Source organism: Suncus etruscus, chromosome 11 (assembly GCF_024139225.1).
Source record: "Suncus etruscus isolate mSunEtr1 chromosome 11, mSunEtr1.pri.cur, whole genome shotgun sequence".
Lineage (NCBI taxonomy): Eukaryota > Metazoa > Chordata > Mammalia > Eulipotyphla > Soricidae > Suncus > Suncus etruscus.
In genome coordinates this window covers 34,624,679-34,641,129 of record NC_064858.1, presented here as the reverse complement: position 1 = coordinate 34,641,129, position 16,451 = coordinate 34,624,679, and the positions used below count along the sequence as shown (strand labels likewise).

The window sequence follows — 16,451 nt, the reverse complement described above, 5'->3', positions numbered from 1 at the left end:
CTAAGACCCTTTATCCTGGAAGCTCCCTGGATCATCTTCTGTGCAGCTGGGGCAGAGAAGCTTTCCTTGTGGAGGTCTGATAACAGGATGAGATCTGAACATCATGCAGAGAAGCTATAACAGATTATAATCCTGGAGCTTGCAAGAAGGTGTGAAGGGCCATTTATATGGGTCCTAGCCCCCCTTCTTTGGACATATGAAAACATTTTGGTGAAGTTTTTGAAGTGTCCCTACCATGTATGGTGTCACCTCTCCAGCTCCATATAGCCACGAGTTAATGTAAACAAGATTTGGACCTTCTGGGCTCTTTGATAACCCTTACCCAGCCACACCTAATCTCCCTGGCAGAAGGAGCTGAGGAAAGGAAAGGGATTTTGGAAATATGTACCTCCGTAGTGACTACTGGCATGGAAAACTTTTCCAGTTACAAAGCCCAGAATGTCCCCAGGACTAGTTTAGAAATGCTTTATTTGAAACCTGTGGGATTAATCTTTCATTCAGGTCAGTCTGTACCACTGCCAAGCCCAAAGTTATCGACAGTCTAGATTCTAGATCTAGATGATTCTCTTCATTGGATCCTCTCTTATTCTTAAGCCCCTCAAACTAGAGGCCAGCTGGGGCCAGGCAAAGTCCATCTAGATTCAGGCTGACATCTTAATTAGGGACATTTTTCACGAGTCAGTGAGCTGGTAGTCTCAGAAACAGACATGCCAGGAGGAATAGGAGCTTCTAAAAGGAGACTTGGAAGACAAGACACTCTTACCTCTGCCATCTGCAAGACACCGGTTGTAGCCCACAGGGCTGAAATACTCAAAGACAAAGACGGCCACAGCAGAAACTATAAGCAGCATCACGAACATCATCACCCACACATCAGCACTGAATGGCTCTGTGGAAGGAAAATGGATCCAGGATTAAGACAGAAATCAAACTGGGTCAGAATAGATCACTTCTTTTTTTTTTTTTTTTTTTTTTTTTTTTTTTTTGGTTTTTGGGCCACACCCGGTGACGCTCAGGGGTTACTCCTGGCTATGCGCTCAGAAGTCGCTCCTGGCTTGGGGGACCATATGGGACGCCGGGGGATCGAACCGCGGTCCGTCCGAGGCTAGCGCAGGCAAGGCAGGCACCTTACCTTTAGCGCCACCGGCCCGGCCCCAGAATAGATCACTTCTACATGTGCTTAGGCAAAGCATCTCTCTAAAGGAACAAGGCTTCTACACATGTGTTGACCCTTTCTCGGGGACAGGAGGTTTTGTAGGTCTATAGGCATAGCCACTTTCTGATGGTCTCATCAGCCATAAGGACAATGTATGAACCATGAACTTTTGAGATAGGAGATATTGTTTCTGCCCTGATTAGAGCCCTATCTGTGTGTCTTTTGGTGAGCTCTAAAGAACTTCTGGGTCTTTTCTGTGAACTAGCATCAATACTACAGGCAGAACAAATAGGCCTGATTGGACAGGCTGGTATCCTTAACTATGCAGCCACTCTACACAGAGAAGACCGGAAATTCTTTCACCAGCTTCTGAGCCCTGCAGCCCAATTCATTCTCCACAGAATTAGTTACTATTTCAAGCTTGAATTGGCTCAGTAACAATTATGTACAATAAATAACTCCCTTGTCCCTTTGCCTCACTTCTCTTAAACTTCCTGGCCTAGATTGACTTTTTAACAACCTGGAGGTGGTATATTTTATTAGAAATTATTAAAGAATGTGAATGTAACTCCATATTTAAAGGAAAAAAAAACCTGCTTCTACATTGAATATTAGTACCCACACCAAAGGGAATTTAGTAGGCAACAAGGGACATGCCTGAGCTGTAATTAATGAAACAATTGCAATCTATTCCCTTCCACCGGGTGACAGAGCACATGGGAGAAAGCTATACCAGACAGCTGGAAGTTTCTACATTGGCTCTTTCAAAATGCCTTTAATATCTTTTTTTGCTGAACCTTTTCCAGTTGATCTAAATGTATGTGGTGTAAAGGTGTCCAGAAATCGTTCACTAAATTCCAAGTACCATGTCTCATATTCTGGTCCATGATACAAAGTCTCCTCAATCACATCCCAAAATAGCTCTGGCCTTTTTAGCTCTCACCTCACACAGCCAATTTATAACTAACTGAATTAACAAGCTATTTTCTTTATCTTCCAAGTCATTAATAAAGATGAATTTAAAAAATGGGGGTATGGTTAGAAATCAGAAAATACTTTCTTACTTTGAAGTCTACTTTATATTTCAAACTCCCAAGGAAATTTTGTGTAAGATTGGGGAAAGATTAAGTTAAAGCACCATATCTAATCTTTCTTTCTTTTCTACATCTAATTCAGGGCAACTTTCTACACACAAAATACAACACATTCACACTGAGCTTTACACGAAAGTACTTTCACCTTTCAATCTGATCTGTCATCTTGATAAAATGGATTAATTACTAAAGCCATTTTAAAGAGCAGCAAACTAAGACTCAGAGACCAAGGCCAAGAATACCAAAATATAGGTTCTGAAGGTGAGCTTTAATCCTGTTTTTTTTTTTTTCTATTACTAGCTGGGAAATGGTTGGAAAATTGATTAACTTTGCCATTGAAATTAATAGAAGCGTATTTCAAATGCCATAAAATGGGCACCTATGTAATATAATGAACTACTTTTTCTATGATGAAACAATTTAATGGTGTCTGACATAGAAGCTAGCAGGAGTTCAATACTGGTGTCTTACCACCATAATTTGTTAGGTGGCTGGTCGCCATGTAGAACAGAGGTAGGCTTATTAAGACTTGGCTCTAAGTGTAAGTCAAAAAGACTTGGAGCTAGCAATATCAGTGGGTCACAGATTAACTAACTTCTCCCACTCCAAATATACTCATACATATTGACAGGCTTTTCTATATAATTTAAGGGTGACTGATAGATCCCTGCCTCTTCTGATTCAGAAGAAGTTAAAGGTAGTCTATACCAATAGGGTTACAATGCGAATGTAGGTTTGTTCCTCTCTCAATATTTCAACTCTCTTCATGAAGGAAAATACCAAATGAGTATGTTGAGCTGCTTTGAGGAATCATGCATACAAGTGTGTGAGTTGGATCTCAATTCATACAACACTGACAGGGCAAGGGTACTTATCTATGAGGAGGTAAGCAGATGATTGAGAGAAAAACATCTATTATCAGTCCTCTCCAGAATATCTTTTATTTATTTATTTTGTTTTATTGTCTTTTTGGGTCACACCGGCAGCACTCTGGGGTTACTCCTGGGTCCACGCTCAGAAATTGCTCCTGGCCAGCTCAGGGTACCACATGGGATGCCAGGATTCAAACCATTGACCTTCTGCATGAAAGGCAAATGCCTAACTCCATGCTATCTCTCCGGCCCCCCTCCAGAATATCTTAACTGAAAAAAATTAATGTTAGTCACTGTCTCTTCCAGCATTCTCATGAAACAAATGCTTATGTTCTTTAGAAACTGTGACTTGTCCAAGATCTTATAGCTTGTGCAAATTCAAATGGGCTTTCTGTCTCCCAGTCCAGCATGTTCTCAAGGTGATGTTTTATTTCAAAACACCTTTCTCTCACAGCCACTGCAAAAATTATGGGGTATGATCTCACAAAAGACCTCATCTAATTGAAATCTTGGCCTTATCTCACCCAGTCTTATATCATATCTAAGGCTTTGACATTTACATGAGGTTGGAGGGTGGAGAAGCAGGGAATGATTTGGGGAAGGTGGGGTGGGAGGAAGAATCACATCAGTTTTATCTGGCAAAGCCTCTGAAAATTCATGCAAAAACAGAAAGCCTTTTTTTTTTATAGCTCTGAACTCAATTCTTGAAGATAATTAAAAATAAATAGGTATTTCAATGATATCCAGAATTAGACATTATTAAAGCTGGAAGCAGCAACAGGGATCAGCAAGTTAAAACACTTCTCATTTGGATGAGGAAACTAAGAATCAGGAGCAAGCAAAGTCAAGGTGTAGGATTCTCAAGGTCAAATAAATGGCAAAAAAGGGGGATAAAACAAGACCCCAGATTTACTGCCCAGAACAGTTTTCTTCTGGGATATCATGCTTTCCTATTTTAGGGTGTTCATCAGTTGTAATGTTTGAGAAGGGTCCATTTTAAAGTTCCAGAAACAAAAAAGTTAACTGGTTTAAACTCTTGACTTAAAGTGTTTCCTTATTTGTCCCAAATGCCATCTACTTGTCCTTCTAACCATTCCAGTCCCCTTAGCTTGTTACCTACCCAGAAAGGCAGAAGGTGAAACAGTTCCATTGCTGCGTGACACCATGACACTGATACCAGTCTCAATGAAGGGCACAGAGAAGTCAACTACTTCGGATCGCTCCTCATTGATGGTGAGTGATCCAACTGCCATGTAGGCCCTCTTCATGACCACCTGGGGGAAAATTTTGAAGGCTCCAATGAGAATCAAGAACCGAGGGCTCTCACTGAAAAGACATTCATGACCCAGAACTGATCCAACTAAAAAGGGGATGTGGAGCAAAATATACTGATAATATACTTCTCATATTGACAAAATGTTAATTCCATCTTCAGATGAAAATGAGAAGCAAGACTGAAATACAGAAATGGCGTTTCTTCCCAACACTCACCTCTCCAATCATGCCATTCCAGGTCCCATTGATTTTCTTCCCATGTTTCCCATTGGTCACCAGATAAAGGTCATAGGTGAACTTCACAGACTTAGAAATTTTCTTTAGGATGTCAATACAGAACCCCTTGCAGCATTTTTTGATGTAACCTGGCTCTTCATCTGTTTTATTCCTAACCAGTTAAAAAAATAACAAATAAAAAATAAGGTAAGATTATGCAAGAGACAAAATATCCTTGATCATTAAAGCTTCAAAGCCAAAGCTGATCTTTCTCATAGCTCAGCATAATTTACTTCTGTCCTGAGTGAAGAGATAAATCAGATCTTACAACTGCAATTCTCTCCTTACTTACATATTGAACACAACTTTTCCTAATTTTCCCATTTTCCTCTGAAGCGTCATAATACAATAGGAAAAGTTGCATAAACTTAAATCAGTTGGATTAATTTTCAGGCTGAAAATTAATTTAGGCAGTTGGCAAATCCAAATACAAGATAGTTATCAACTTCTTCAAGACTTCTTGTTCCCCTTCCAGACTTTGCTCACCATTCCCAAAGAAAGTCACCATCCTGTATTCTTATAGTTCATACCTGTTTGATCTATCTCAAAAAATTGTTTCCTAAGTCTAAAATCTCCAGTATGTGTTGACCAGAAAAATCTACTGTAAGACTAAAATAAACTAAAATTCCCATACATGGAAATCCTGGGATTAAGATCAGGTAAAGTTAGTATTAGTATCTTCCAGGCAGGGATCTGGCTAGAACTCCTATCCCAGGGCTAGGATGCCCTGCCTCAATAGTAACCAATGAAACACAATTTATTCTCAGGCCCCACAGCAGCCAGGTGATCAGAGCTGGGCTCGCTGTACCCTTCCCTGACACTGGAGGCCACATCAGAAAATGACATACTCAGAGACAATGCGCTTCTGGCAAGGGACTGTGTTCCTCATGCAGGTTCCACTCAGAGGGTCCACGCTCTCCACAATGACAAATGGTGCCTCCTCTAGGGTCACAATGCTCAAGTGGTCATCCTCCTGCTCTTCTGTCTCAGGACACATACGGGGCCATACGTAGTACTTCATCTGGAGTGACTTGTCTTTCCACTTGCCCACCTGTCAGGGAACAAATAAAAGCCTTAGAATTTGCCATTAAAACCCAAAATTCTCTCCCAACTGCACCCAGGAAGTTGGCAGCCAAATTCAAGTGCAGAGCCTCCTCTATGAGACTGAAACAAGACTATTACACTATATCCAGAAGTGACAATTACTTTACTCACCACTTAACCCAACATTATAAAGGACTGACAGTACTGGGGACCCTTTCCAACCCCAGAACTCTAGTGCATATCCTCAAGCTTACTTGGATTTAGGAGGGCTGGATGATAGATGGGTTTACAGTGCTGGAGGTTAAGAATGTGAAAAGATGCTTGGATTCAGCTCTGGGTGGTGCCAGAGTTTTCTGACTTGGGCACTGTTGATTTTTTTTCTACTTAAATGTAACAAGGGTGCATATGAGTAAGAGCAGCAAAGAACTTTGGAAAGGTCAACAGACTGACTAGAGCCAATGCAGCAGAAGGATGTTTTTAGACTTGAAACAGAGAACTGTGAAAAGTCAAGGGAGAGACTGGGTAAATGAGGAGTCAAAAGTTAGGAATAAAGAATACTGACCCCGGGCCCGGAGAGATAGCACAGTGGCGTTTGCCTTGCAAGCAGCCATTCCAGGACCAAAGGTGGTTGGTTCGAATCCCGGTGTCCCATATGGTCCCCCCGTGCCTGCCAGGAGCTATTTCTGAGCAGACAGCCAGGAGTAACCTCTGAGCATCGCTGGGTGTGGCCCAAAAACCAAAAAACCAAAAAAAAAAAAAATACTGACCCCACTAAGCTGGAAAAGGAGGATGGTGAATTTGGTGGTGCATAACATGACCAATGCAAACATATAGGCTGGTGAAGGTTGTAAAGAACTAGAAGAATCTCTGTATTTAACAGCAGTTGGCCATTTTGGGTATATACCCTCATATTTGGCAGCATACTTTACTCATATTCTCATGTGAACGCAGTGCTCCTGGGATCTTGAATATGATAATTTGCTGCTACCAATCATAAAAATTCTAAATTCTACTATCTTTTAAGAGTTAATCATTTTTGTTTCCATAGTGAGATTATCCAATTTGTAGGTGTGGTCTGGTTCTTGTTGTCATTGAATTTATAGAGAGGAAATTTCATTTAACATTCTAGAACTTAACATTGAAATCGCCACAATGAATCATGTGCCAGTCAATAATTTCACCCATGCAGTTATGCAAATTACTATCAGGACTACAAAACTATGTAATCCACGAATGATGAGTCAATCAGTAAGAAAACACAGATGAATAGTATTTGGTATACTTTCAGGGAAATGGGATCATGTCCCCCATGACTATAACATCATAATTGTTCCTATATTTTTATTTCTGCCTTTACTTCGATTTATGTTTCTCTCAAGTGCCTGCTGGGGTATAGTTTCTACTACTCTGCAACATGTGCTACTTTCTTCTATGCCCAAAGCATACCTGTGCAGTCACAGCCTTATTGACTAGTATCAGAAGCCTGTGCCTAAGGCCATCTTGTTTAGCAAAGTATTAACACAGACGTTGGTTAGTCTCCTCTTAACTTTTTCTTCTGGCTTCTGAATCATCCAGGCATCTACATTCACTAGAGTCTGTACATGTGGTTTCCTCCTCAGCATTGATCCTGGTCCTGAGGAAAGTAATTTTTTTATCTTATGGAAATTTCTTCTTATAAATAATGAAGGGTGGTTGAGGGTATATTTGCAATATACAGGGGTTACTTCCTAATCCTGTGCTCAGCACTACTCTTAGTGGTGCTCAGCAGACCATATTCAGTGCAGGGATCCAACCAGGGTTGGTGGTACACAAAGCAAGTCATAAAAACAAATAATTTAACCCCTGTACTTTATCTCCAGCCTGAGATGATTTAATTCTAAAGTAGACATTTCCAAAGAGCTCCCCAGCCATGTGGAGATAGTAAAATGCCCGGATAGTAATTTGCTGCGGATTTGGGGGAACTGGGATTTGAAGGAAGAGAAAGCCTACTTTGGGAACTTGTTAAATTGGAACATCTCCATTTCTAAGCAGCTCTATTTACTCCATGGGCTAAGCTGATCTCATTTCTCTGTGTTGCAAGATGTACAAAGATTGTGAAACTCTGAAGTATGGAACTTAATTTATTTTCTCCCTCCTTTCATCTTTCGATAAAAACCTTGCAATTTTTCCCCTCCAAAGTCTAAATTTGTTATCTTCTACTCTTACTGCTACCACTGGTTCTGGAAGTCCACTCTGCATTACTGCAGAGAACGTCAAGCTGTATATAAGTTACTTCTCAGAATGTATTGTAGAAAATTCTTCCAGGTGGCTCTTTGGAAGACATCGACTTATCATAGTATTCACACTTTTCTGCAACCTTTCAACTTCTTTCCTACATGGTCAAGGTCTATGGATTGGACCTAGTTTACCTGATATGTTTATTTATACTGTTTTGAATCACAACTTCTTTATTCAGTTGGAAAAGGGAGTTGTCTTGATTCTAGATTGGAAGCTAACCTGAGGTTAATCAGAAACAGGTTTCAACAAGACAACTGTATTTTCTGTTCTGATGGATTCACTCTATCTGTGAAATGAAATCCTGTACACATAGCATTTTGACCAACTTTTTCTGACACCTGTGTGAACAAGATGGAATATAAATTATTGTATTCTTGGACCTATTTAAAAAGCAGTTAAAATCGGAAGAGAAAAAAGTTGTTTAATGAATCAACACTAACAATAAAAGAGGTCTCTAGTGACACACCAGGGACTCTGTTCTGCTCTTAGAGGGGCTTGTGTATGGCTTCAGAAAACAAAATAGAAGCTATGTTCACAGAAATGCAGCTAATACCACACATGAGACAGGAGAGATCTACTGCATTGCAGAGTCAAGATTGAAAGTGATATTAATTAATTGAAATAATAGACTGAACCAAATGAGATAAAATTTAACAATATGTATGCTTGAAGTCAAATCTTTATATATTTTTTTAAAATAAAGCAACCACATGGTATTCAGAAGGAGAAATTTTAATTACCAGCAGTCTAACAAAGTCATTGCAGGAACAAATGCCTCATTGATAGCTCACAAAATCAGGCATATGGGCAAAGGGAGCATATGGATCATTCCACCCTGTTCTGTATTCTTCATACCATCACAGGAAGAGTTGGTTCTGTGATCTACTGATATTCTCTCCCTGTATTAGTCTCTTTTCCCCCAATGATATGTGCATAAAGTTTCCCCCATTGCATTCTTTTCCAATTTCCTGTATCAGGTCATTGAATCACTTCAGTGCAATTCAGTCCATAAGAATTGAACACCAATTTGTGCCTTGTAGGGCTACATGCCAGAGGCAATAATACTAGGCAAGATGCATTGATCTCTTTGTGTGTTCAAGGCCAGAACAGATCTGGTCATCTCACTAATTGTAATAGCCTGTTTTCGAGATAGAGATGGTGACTGAATGACTCATTTTGCAGATGAGTGCACAGAGTTTCAGGATCCCAAGCTCAGCCTTTCACAATGTACTTTTTCTCTGACATAGAAAATATAGTCCCTGTCCTCCACAGGTCAACCAGAAGACAAAGACACTCTGTTAACAATAATATTAAGTTTGGCTTTGGGAATGACCCTCACAAAAGTTTTCAATAAAATATTTTGGAAATCAGAATAGAAGGGACTTTTTTCTAAAAGGGTCAGAGGAAATAAAAAGGGAAGGCTGTTATCTGTAAGCTGGGTTTTGAAGTAAAATGATCACTAATTAACTCAAGATTCTTTTCTCTGTTGTGTTTACAGAATCCTACAGCTTCTGTGAGGCATGACCAAAGAGAGTCATCCCTACAGATTTGTGCCTGACGCAATGGGGGTAAATTTTCTGCTGCCTCCTTAAAATCCTGCTTGTACTAGCTAGACAGCCCCCATTCATTCTCAGGAGCCTTGCTCAATGTTATCACATTAGCAGCTTGAACTTGGCTGTGGGAACCAAGAAACATACAATCAGGGTTTTCTCTCAACCCTTGCTGCCTTCCTGTCCAAACATTTGACAACCCACAATCATCAAGAAAACCTTAATCATTTATTATTTCTCACCATATCTAATGTTAGTTCTTCTCTTATTTATGGCCTAAAAAACATTCAGATATTGTATGTCCTAAATTTAACTCTGAATGTGTCCCTACCTATTCTATGGTTGAAAAAATTTTCCAATCCCCACAGCCTCAGTTTCCACATCTGAAACAGAGGGAGATGATTTTGAAGGTGCAATCTCATGACCCCATTTCTTGAGAACAGAGCCTTTATGACACTTCCATCCCAGTGGAGCCCTGTGACAAAAGTGTTCATTCGGTCCTGAAGGCAGAAAAGTATGTGATTTATTTATGCAAAAGATTCACTTGCTTTCAAGGCCTGAGTTTTCAAAATTGTTTATTCAAGGGTGATCGCTTTAAGAGAGAAAGCTAATAGATCTATGAAGCTGGAAAGGAGAAACATTTGAAAACATCCTTGGCTGCAAGTAGGCATAGTGATCTCGGATTTTCTGAGGAACTGGCAGTTAAAAACAGAGTGAATGGCCACTATGCAATAAAATAGGTATTATGTAGAATAGACTTGCTTCAAGAAACTCTTGTACTAAAAGGGAGACTTTCTAATGAAGGTGTTGCCAATGGGGAAGTGTGTGCAGAAAACAAGCCCATAGAGGAAGAGCCCAAGATAAGATAAGAAGGAGATGGCAGGTGTCTGATCTGGTATGAGAGATGATTTGATTTGAGGAATGTAGAGAAGCATCACAAATGAACCTGATAGGAGATATTTTGAAGCAAAATCCAGTGAGAAAAACATGAATGAAGATTTTATAGTCAAGATTAAAATACGATCTGGAAATGGGAAAAAACCACCTTAAGAAATAATGAAGAAAATGCCTATAAAGCACTCTGAAATCTTCAGGGATAAGCACTAAACAAATATCGTTACCACAAGCACATTGAACAACAACATCTGTCTATGAAAGATGCAATTTTCTCCATACTAACATTTAAGAAGTCCTCTAGAGGACTGAAATCACCTTTCTCCAGAGGAAAAAAATCTCTGATTAGTCTCCTCAGGAAAACATGGTGTCATTTTCAGGCTCTCTGGTTGGATTCTCTTAATACAAGCTGCACACCTGTTCAGTTGGGAGTTTTTCCTCAGAAGTGAGTTTGCCTCACAGGCCTACAGCAGCTCCTGATGAAAGTTCTAGAAACCAGTTTAAGGTGATTGGACACTTAGAAGTCTTCCTTCAGATGACGGCTCCTCTCCATTTTCACTAGTGAAATTGGTACCAATTAACACCCTGACCAGGCCACTGGAAAAAACTGCCCTAGGGACAACATTTCTTCTGAAAGGTCCCTGAGTCCATCCTGGAGTGATTACAAAAAGGGTGTGAAGTGTATGTGGGTGGTGGTGGTGGGCAGGCAATACTGCTGGGACACCCTGCATTCCATAAAGAACAGGACACCCTCCATAGCATCTCTCACTGACATACAAAATATGTTTTAGGGTCCTGGAACAAAAACACTTATTAGGGTCTCTTTAGGCATTAAGGGTTATCATTCAAAAAATCAAAGTGTTTTCGGTTCTTGCTTAAGAAGGCATCTGCTCTACTGTGAATCCTTGTTCTTATTTTAAGCCTTCACCTGACTTTGAACATGCAAAATTAAAGGCTACAGACAACTGAAATGACTACAGTTAGCTGAAAGTACAGGCACTTTACAAGGCAGCTGAGAGGGCCCACCCTTTTCTGTCCCTCGGTGCTGTCCCCTCCTGCAGACTTAAAGGTGTCAGAAATAAAACTCTAAGGACAGGAGATTCTCACACTGCTTTTCTTCCCAAAGCACATGGATTGCTCTGAACATAATTGCAGATGGAGTGTCTGACATGACCTCATTCTGCTCCATCTTCCATATCTGTCCCTGCAACCAAGTGCATGGCTATGCATTGTCCACATTAAGAAAAAAATCATGATGTTATACAGATGGCTCCAGAACAAAAGGAGTTTAATTAGCAGGGACACAATGACACAGATTTTTTTTTCTATCTGCAGAATCCACATTCACAGATTTAAGCAATTGTGTGAGATGGGACACATGCAGTGTGATGCTGATTGATAGGTTGAATCTGAGGATATGGGATCTATGAATTAGATTGCTGAGCTCAGCATTCACATTTTGGTATCTGGAGAGGGTTCTGAAAATCATTCCCATCAAATACCAAGGGACCACACTGAAGCCATGGAGAGTCAAATTTCATACAACAAACTTCAGTTGCTCTGGTATTTTCTGCTTCTAGGTTCCTTAGCCACATCTTTATTCAAGGGTCAAGAAGGATAAGATTGTGTTTGTGTGTGTGTGTGTGTGTGTGTGTGTGTGTTCTTCCAAGTTGGAACATGCTTATTATTAAGACTTGCTTTCTACATTTAATTATTCAATGCAGATTTTCCTTGAACTCTAGGAATTATGAATCTAGATCCTCTTATCAATTGCACAGGGTCCATCATAGTCAGCAAGCTTGAACGGTATTCAGGGTAGCTCTAATATAATTTAAACCTAATATAGATGCCCATACTGGTGTTTCCCAAAGCATTAATTCCCAGCACCCCAAAACGAGGATAGAACCATATTTCTGTGTTTAAAAGTTCTCCATGTGGACATAATATGTTACCAAAAGTCAGTAGCAACACAAATTTCCTCTAGCAAAGCACAGGTGGGCTGTTTGCTCACGTTCTCACCAGCCCTGGGGTGTGATCACTATTACGCATTTGCCAATCTGAGAAACAAAAGTAGCTTCAATTTCCACGACTCTAGGAGCTCAGGATCCTTCACTCACTTGTGAGTCATTTTTATTTCCCCTCTACCTTTGGTTGCCCAGACCCCACAAACACACAGAAATCTCTCTTTCCCACTAGGCCCCTTATTTCATGGCTGGCAATGATACATGTCACATGTACTAGTAAGCTTGATCACAATCTGAGATTAACCTTTAGACTAATTTTTTTTTGTGTGTTTTCTTCTTACTCAGGTCTCTATGCTCAGGGATCACTCCTGGCAGTGCTTGGGGGAACTATTCATAGCGCTGGGATTGAATGCAATTCAGCTGTGTGCAAAGCAAATGCCTTATCTGCTGTATTATCTCTCTTGCTCCACTTTTGGTATTTTTAATGCACAAAATGTTTTTTCTCTCTTTTATTTTTTCTTTTAAGGTACAATAATGCCTTCAAATCCAGAACATCTGGTTTCCTGTTTTACTTAAAATAAAAATGTCTATCCCACTCTCTGAGTGTACTTTCTTCTTCCTTCTGCAAGGGTTGTCTACATTATGATAGACAGAGTGCTGCTTTCTGGGGTACATCATCTGTCCTTGAAGAGGCCCCTTCTCATCTTGCAACTACTCAGCATCCTACTATAACTTCTCATCAGGTATTTGGCAACAATATAGAGCAAAATGCTATTAGTTGGTTCTTTGGGATTATTTATTGGGCCACTGTTTCCTTCACTAATTCTAAAATGTTGGCTCCAGTTATTTTATATACCACAGACAAGTGTAAAATAACTGGATGATAAAATGTAATGTAGTATAATGGAGTGCCTTCATCACTCTGACGCCAGAACTTAGGGAGGAGAAGGACAGAAAATAAAAAAATCAAGGAGGAGGAGGGAATGAGAAAGGAAAGTAATGGACAATAGGGATAGACTTCGGTTATATTGGGGATGAGGGAGGGTGGTGAAAGTTTTACATCTAAAACATAGTTTTAACAATATTGAAATCCTGAGATCTAAGATGCAACTACCAGAACTTTGTATTGTATCTGTCAAAATGGCTGTGGGGGGTGGGGATAGAGATGAAGTACATTGGGAACTGGTGGTGGGGGTACTGAAATAATATATGCCTAAAACTCTACTCACAATAACTTTGTAAATCATGGCTTACAGGCATTAAATGAGAAAAAAAAAGAGGTCAGATATAAATACCTATGCCAAAGTCAACAACAATAGAATCAAGAGACCCAAACTACAACAAGCTAAACTCAAAGCAAAATGGAACTGTTACACCGGTAGTAGTCCTGGGGCCTAATGGTGGAGATATGGAATGCCTGCAGCGAACTATGATGGAGGGAGGTCAACACTGGTGGTGGGAATGGTCCTAATTCACTGTCACTAAATGCTTAAAATACAACTGTGAAATACTTGTAATTCACAATGGTCTCAGTAAAAAAAACATGGCTTCATGGCCAGAGATATAATACAGGGTTTTGCTTTGCATGCAGGCCCTCTACCCCAGTTTGATTTCCAGAACCATATAGAGTTACCCAAACCCTGCCATAAGTAATCCCTGAATGCAGAGCCAGGAGTAAGTTTTGACTTAGACAAAAACAATTTTAAAACAATTATGACCCCAAACAAAAACTATTTAAAAAAATTGGCTTCATTCCTCAGAATGACAATGTTCCTTGGGAAACTAGAGAGAGTGAAACCCAAGCACAATGCTAAAAGTAGCATCCAGCATCATCAGGTGTGGCACCAAAACAAAACGAACATTTATAACTGTTAGTTCCAAAATACCTAGGACATCCTGCAGGTCCTTGCTGCAGCAGCCTCACCCTCCAAAGTGGGAGACCATCCCTTCATTCTCACTCCTGGGAAGGAACAGGAAAGGGAAAAAGTAGGGGGAATTGGGTACCAAAAATGGCAGGTGTTGTCCCCTTGCTTCTGAATACAGAGGTGTTCATTTACAATAATGTTCCCACAAAGGCAGAAGAACATACCAGTCATTGAAGGGATGTCAGACTGTACCAGACATTTGACACAGTCATAGCCAGCCACTGTCACTAAGTCCTTGGAAGTGAGATCTGTTAGAACCACAAAATACACAAAAATAAAAAATATATAAGTCTCACCAAGGTGACTGAATTTGGTCCTCATCTGCATGATACAAGGAGTCTGTTCCCACACCTAGGCATCAGGAGAATATAACCATTGGTTGCTTAGCTCCACATGCTCTGAAGAAGAACAGACTTACTTAGGCCTGGAGCCTTGGCCCTCATTCCAGCACCTATTATCCTGGGGTCACTAAGGTCAGGTAACAGTGAGGGGCCATAGGCAGACTGATGGCAGGTGGCAGAGGGAGGTAGGGCACTGCCCTACTGTGTGAAATTAGTGAGTTATCTCATCTCTCAATGCCTGGTATGTGTTAGTTTCAGGTTTGTATTGGCTATTCCTCCTCTGTCTCCCATCCTCACTAGGGCAGTTAAGTAATCCTGGTTTCCAACACATGATCTCCTTTTCCAACACCCTCCCAGAATGTGCTTCCTTCTACAAGTAGGAAGATGGAACCAACTTCTCAAAACTATCTTGGAAGATGATTGCATGAAGGGACCTAAAAATTGTGAGTGTTTCACTGCCATAAACACTCAGAATCCTACAAAACCAAAAGTCATTTGTCCACTTCTGCACATGTCTTTGTACATGTCAGTCCTTGGTTCACTCATTTAAACCAGAGAAATAAGGATAGAGTGTGCCTAAGTTAGTCCATGAAGCATAATTAGTGATTAACTCCTGAAAAATTAAGGCTGAGTGATTCAACCTGTTTTCTCAAGGAATCTGATGCATTCCCACTCAAGGGTTCAAAATATTCAGTGCAGATTTTGAAGTGGGTTAAAAATCACCCCAGTTCACCTGCTGAGGGGATGACTCTAAGTCTTGATGTGAGACTTAGCTCAATCATTTGCTCCTGTGAGCCAACTTTCAAAAGGTCCGACTTCTTGAACACTAATAAATATCCTGAAAAATTTTCTGGGCTATGTGGAAATCAGTACATTGACAATGACACAAATGACTGTACCTTCAGTAAACCAACTACACCAGCAAATATTTTCAAAATTTCCAAGCTATCCTCTCATGGATATTTCTAGTAGCTGGCAAAGGGGGACAGGAGCAGGATGGGGTTATCAAGGATCTTTTGGAGCACTAGAGGATGCTTGTGCACAAAATACTTTCTGGATACAGAACATATTGCAGGAATATAATGACCATGTCATCCAGGCAACAAATTAGAGTATAAACTCTGGTATTTCTGAATATGCTTTTCAAGACCATGAAGTAGTATAGTTGGGGGCATAATCATGCACATAAGATGTTGAATATCTATGAAAGAAAACAAGGCATGGTCATTGAAAAGACACATAAAAATTACTGGGACAAGGGAGCACAAATAGAAGAAGTCAAAGTCATTGCAAATACATTATCATGTAAAAAGCCTCAAAGAAAAGAAAGGAAAAAAACCATGAGAGATGAGTATACAAGAAGTTACCAAGAAAGATTTCCAGAATAGTATACTTGAATGTAAAATAAAAATCCACAGGTTGTGAGCTCACCCCACATGCCATATTGCTAACCTCTTAGGTGGATAGGTCTAGGTCTGAAAAATTAGGGTAGCAGTGAAAAAATAATAAGCCAAGCCAGTCAGGAAAGAGCCATGTAACCAGTCTGCTTTTTGCCTCATTGTCTCTCTGCCTCAGCCAAAAGCCAGACTTTTTTTTTATTATCCCAGAAAAAATTTCACCAGGGATGGGCAGAGCAGAGTAATCCAGGTGGGCTTTTACACATTGAAGAAGAGATTTATGAGAAATAGGAAGGTGGGGGAACATCTTTGTTATGACTTAATAGCTGGATGTCATCTTACAATTCCACTCTTTCCATTTAAAACAAAACAAACAAACAAAATGA

At 40.1% G+C, this 16,451-nt stretch overlaps 1 protein-coding gene across 1 annotated transcript in view; it reads right to left on the bottom strand.

Moving 5' to 3' along the window:
* The window catches only part of GRIN2B (glutamate ionotropic receptor NMDA type subunit 2B), a 358,092-nt gene that overhangs the window by 62,747 nt on the left and 278,894 nt on the right, over positions 1-16,451 (bottom strand). Inside the window, exons 4-7 of the mRNA XM_049783310.1 lie at positions 5,522-5,724; positions 4,614-4,785; positions 4,243-4,396; positions 764-889 (exon numbers count right to left, since the gene is read on the bottom strand). Coding sequence (XP_049639267.1) covers positions 764-889; positions 4,243-4,396; positions 4,614-4,785; positions 5,522-5,724 — 655 coding nt within the window. The remainder of the gene's footprint in view (positions 1-763; positions 890-4,242; positions 4,397-4,613; positions 4,786-5,521; positions 5,725-16,451) is intronic.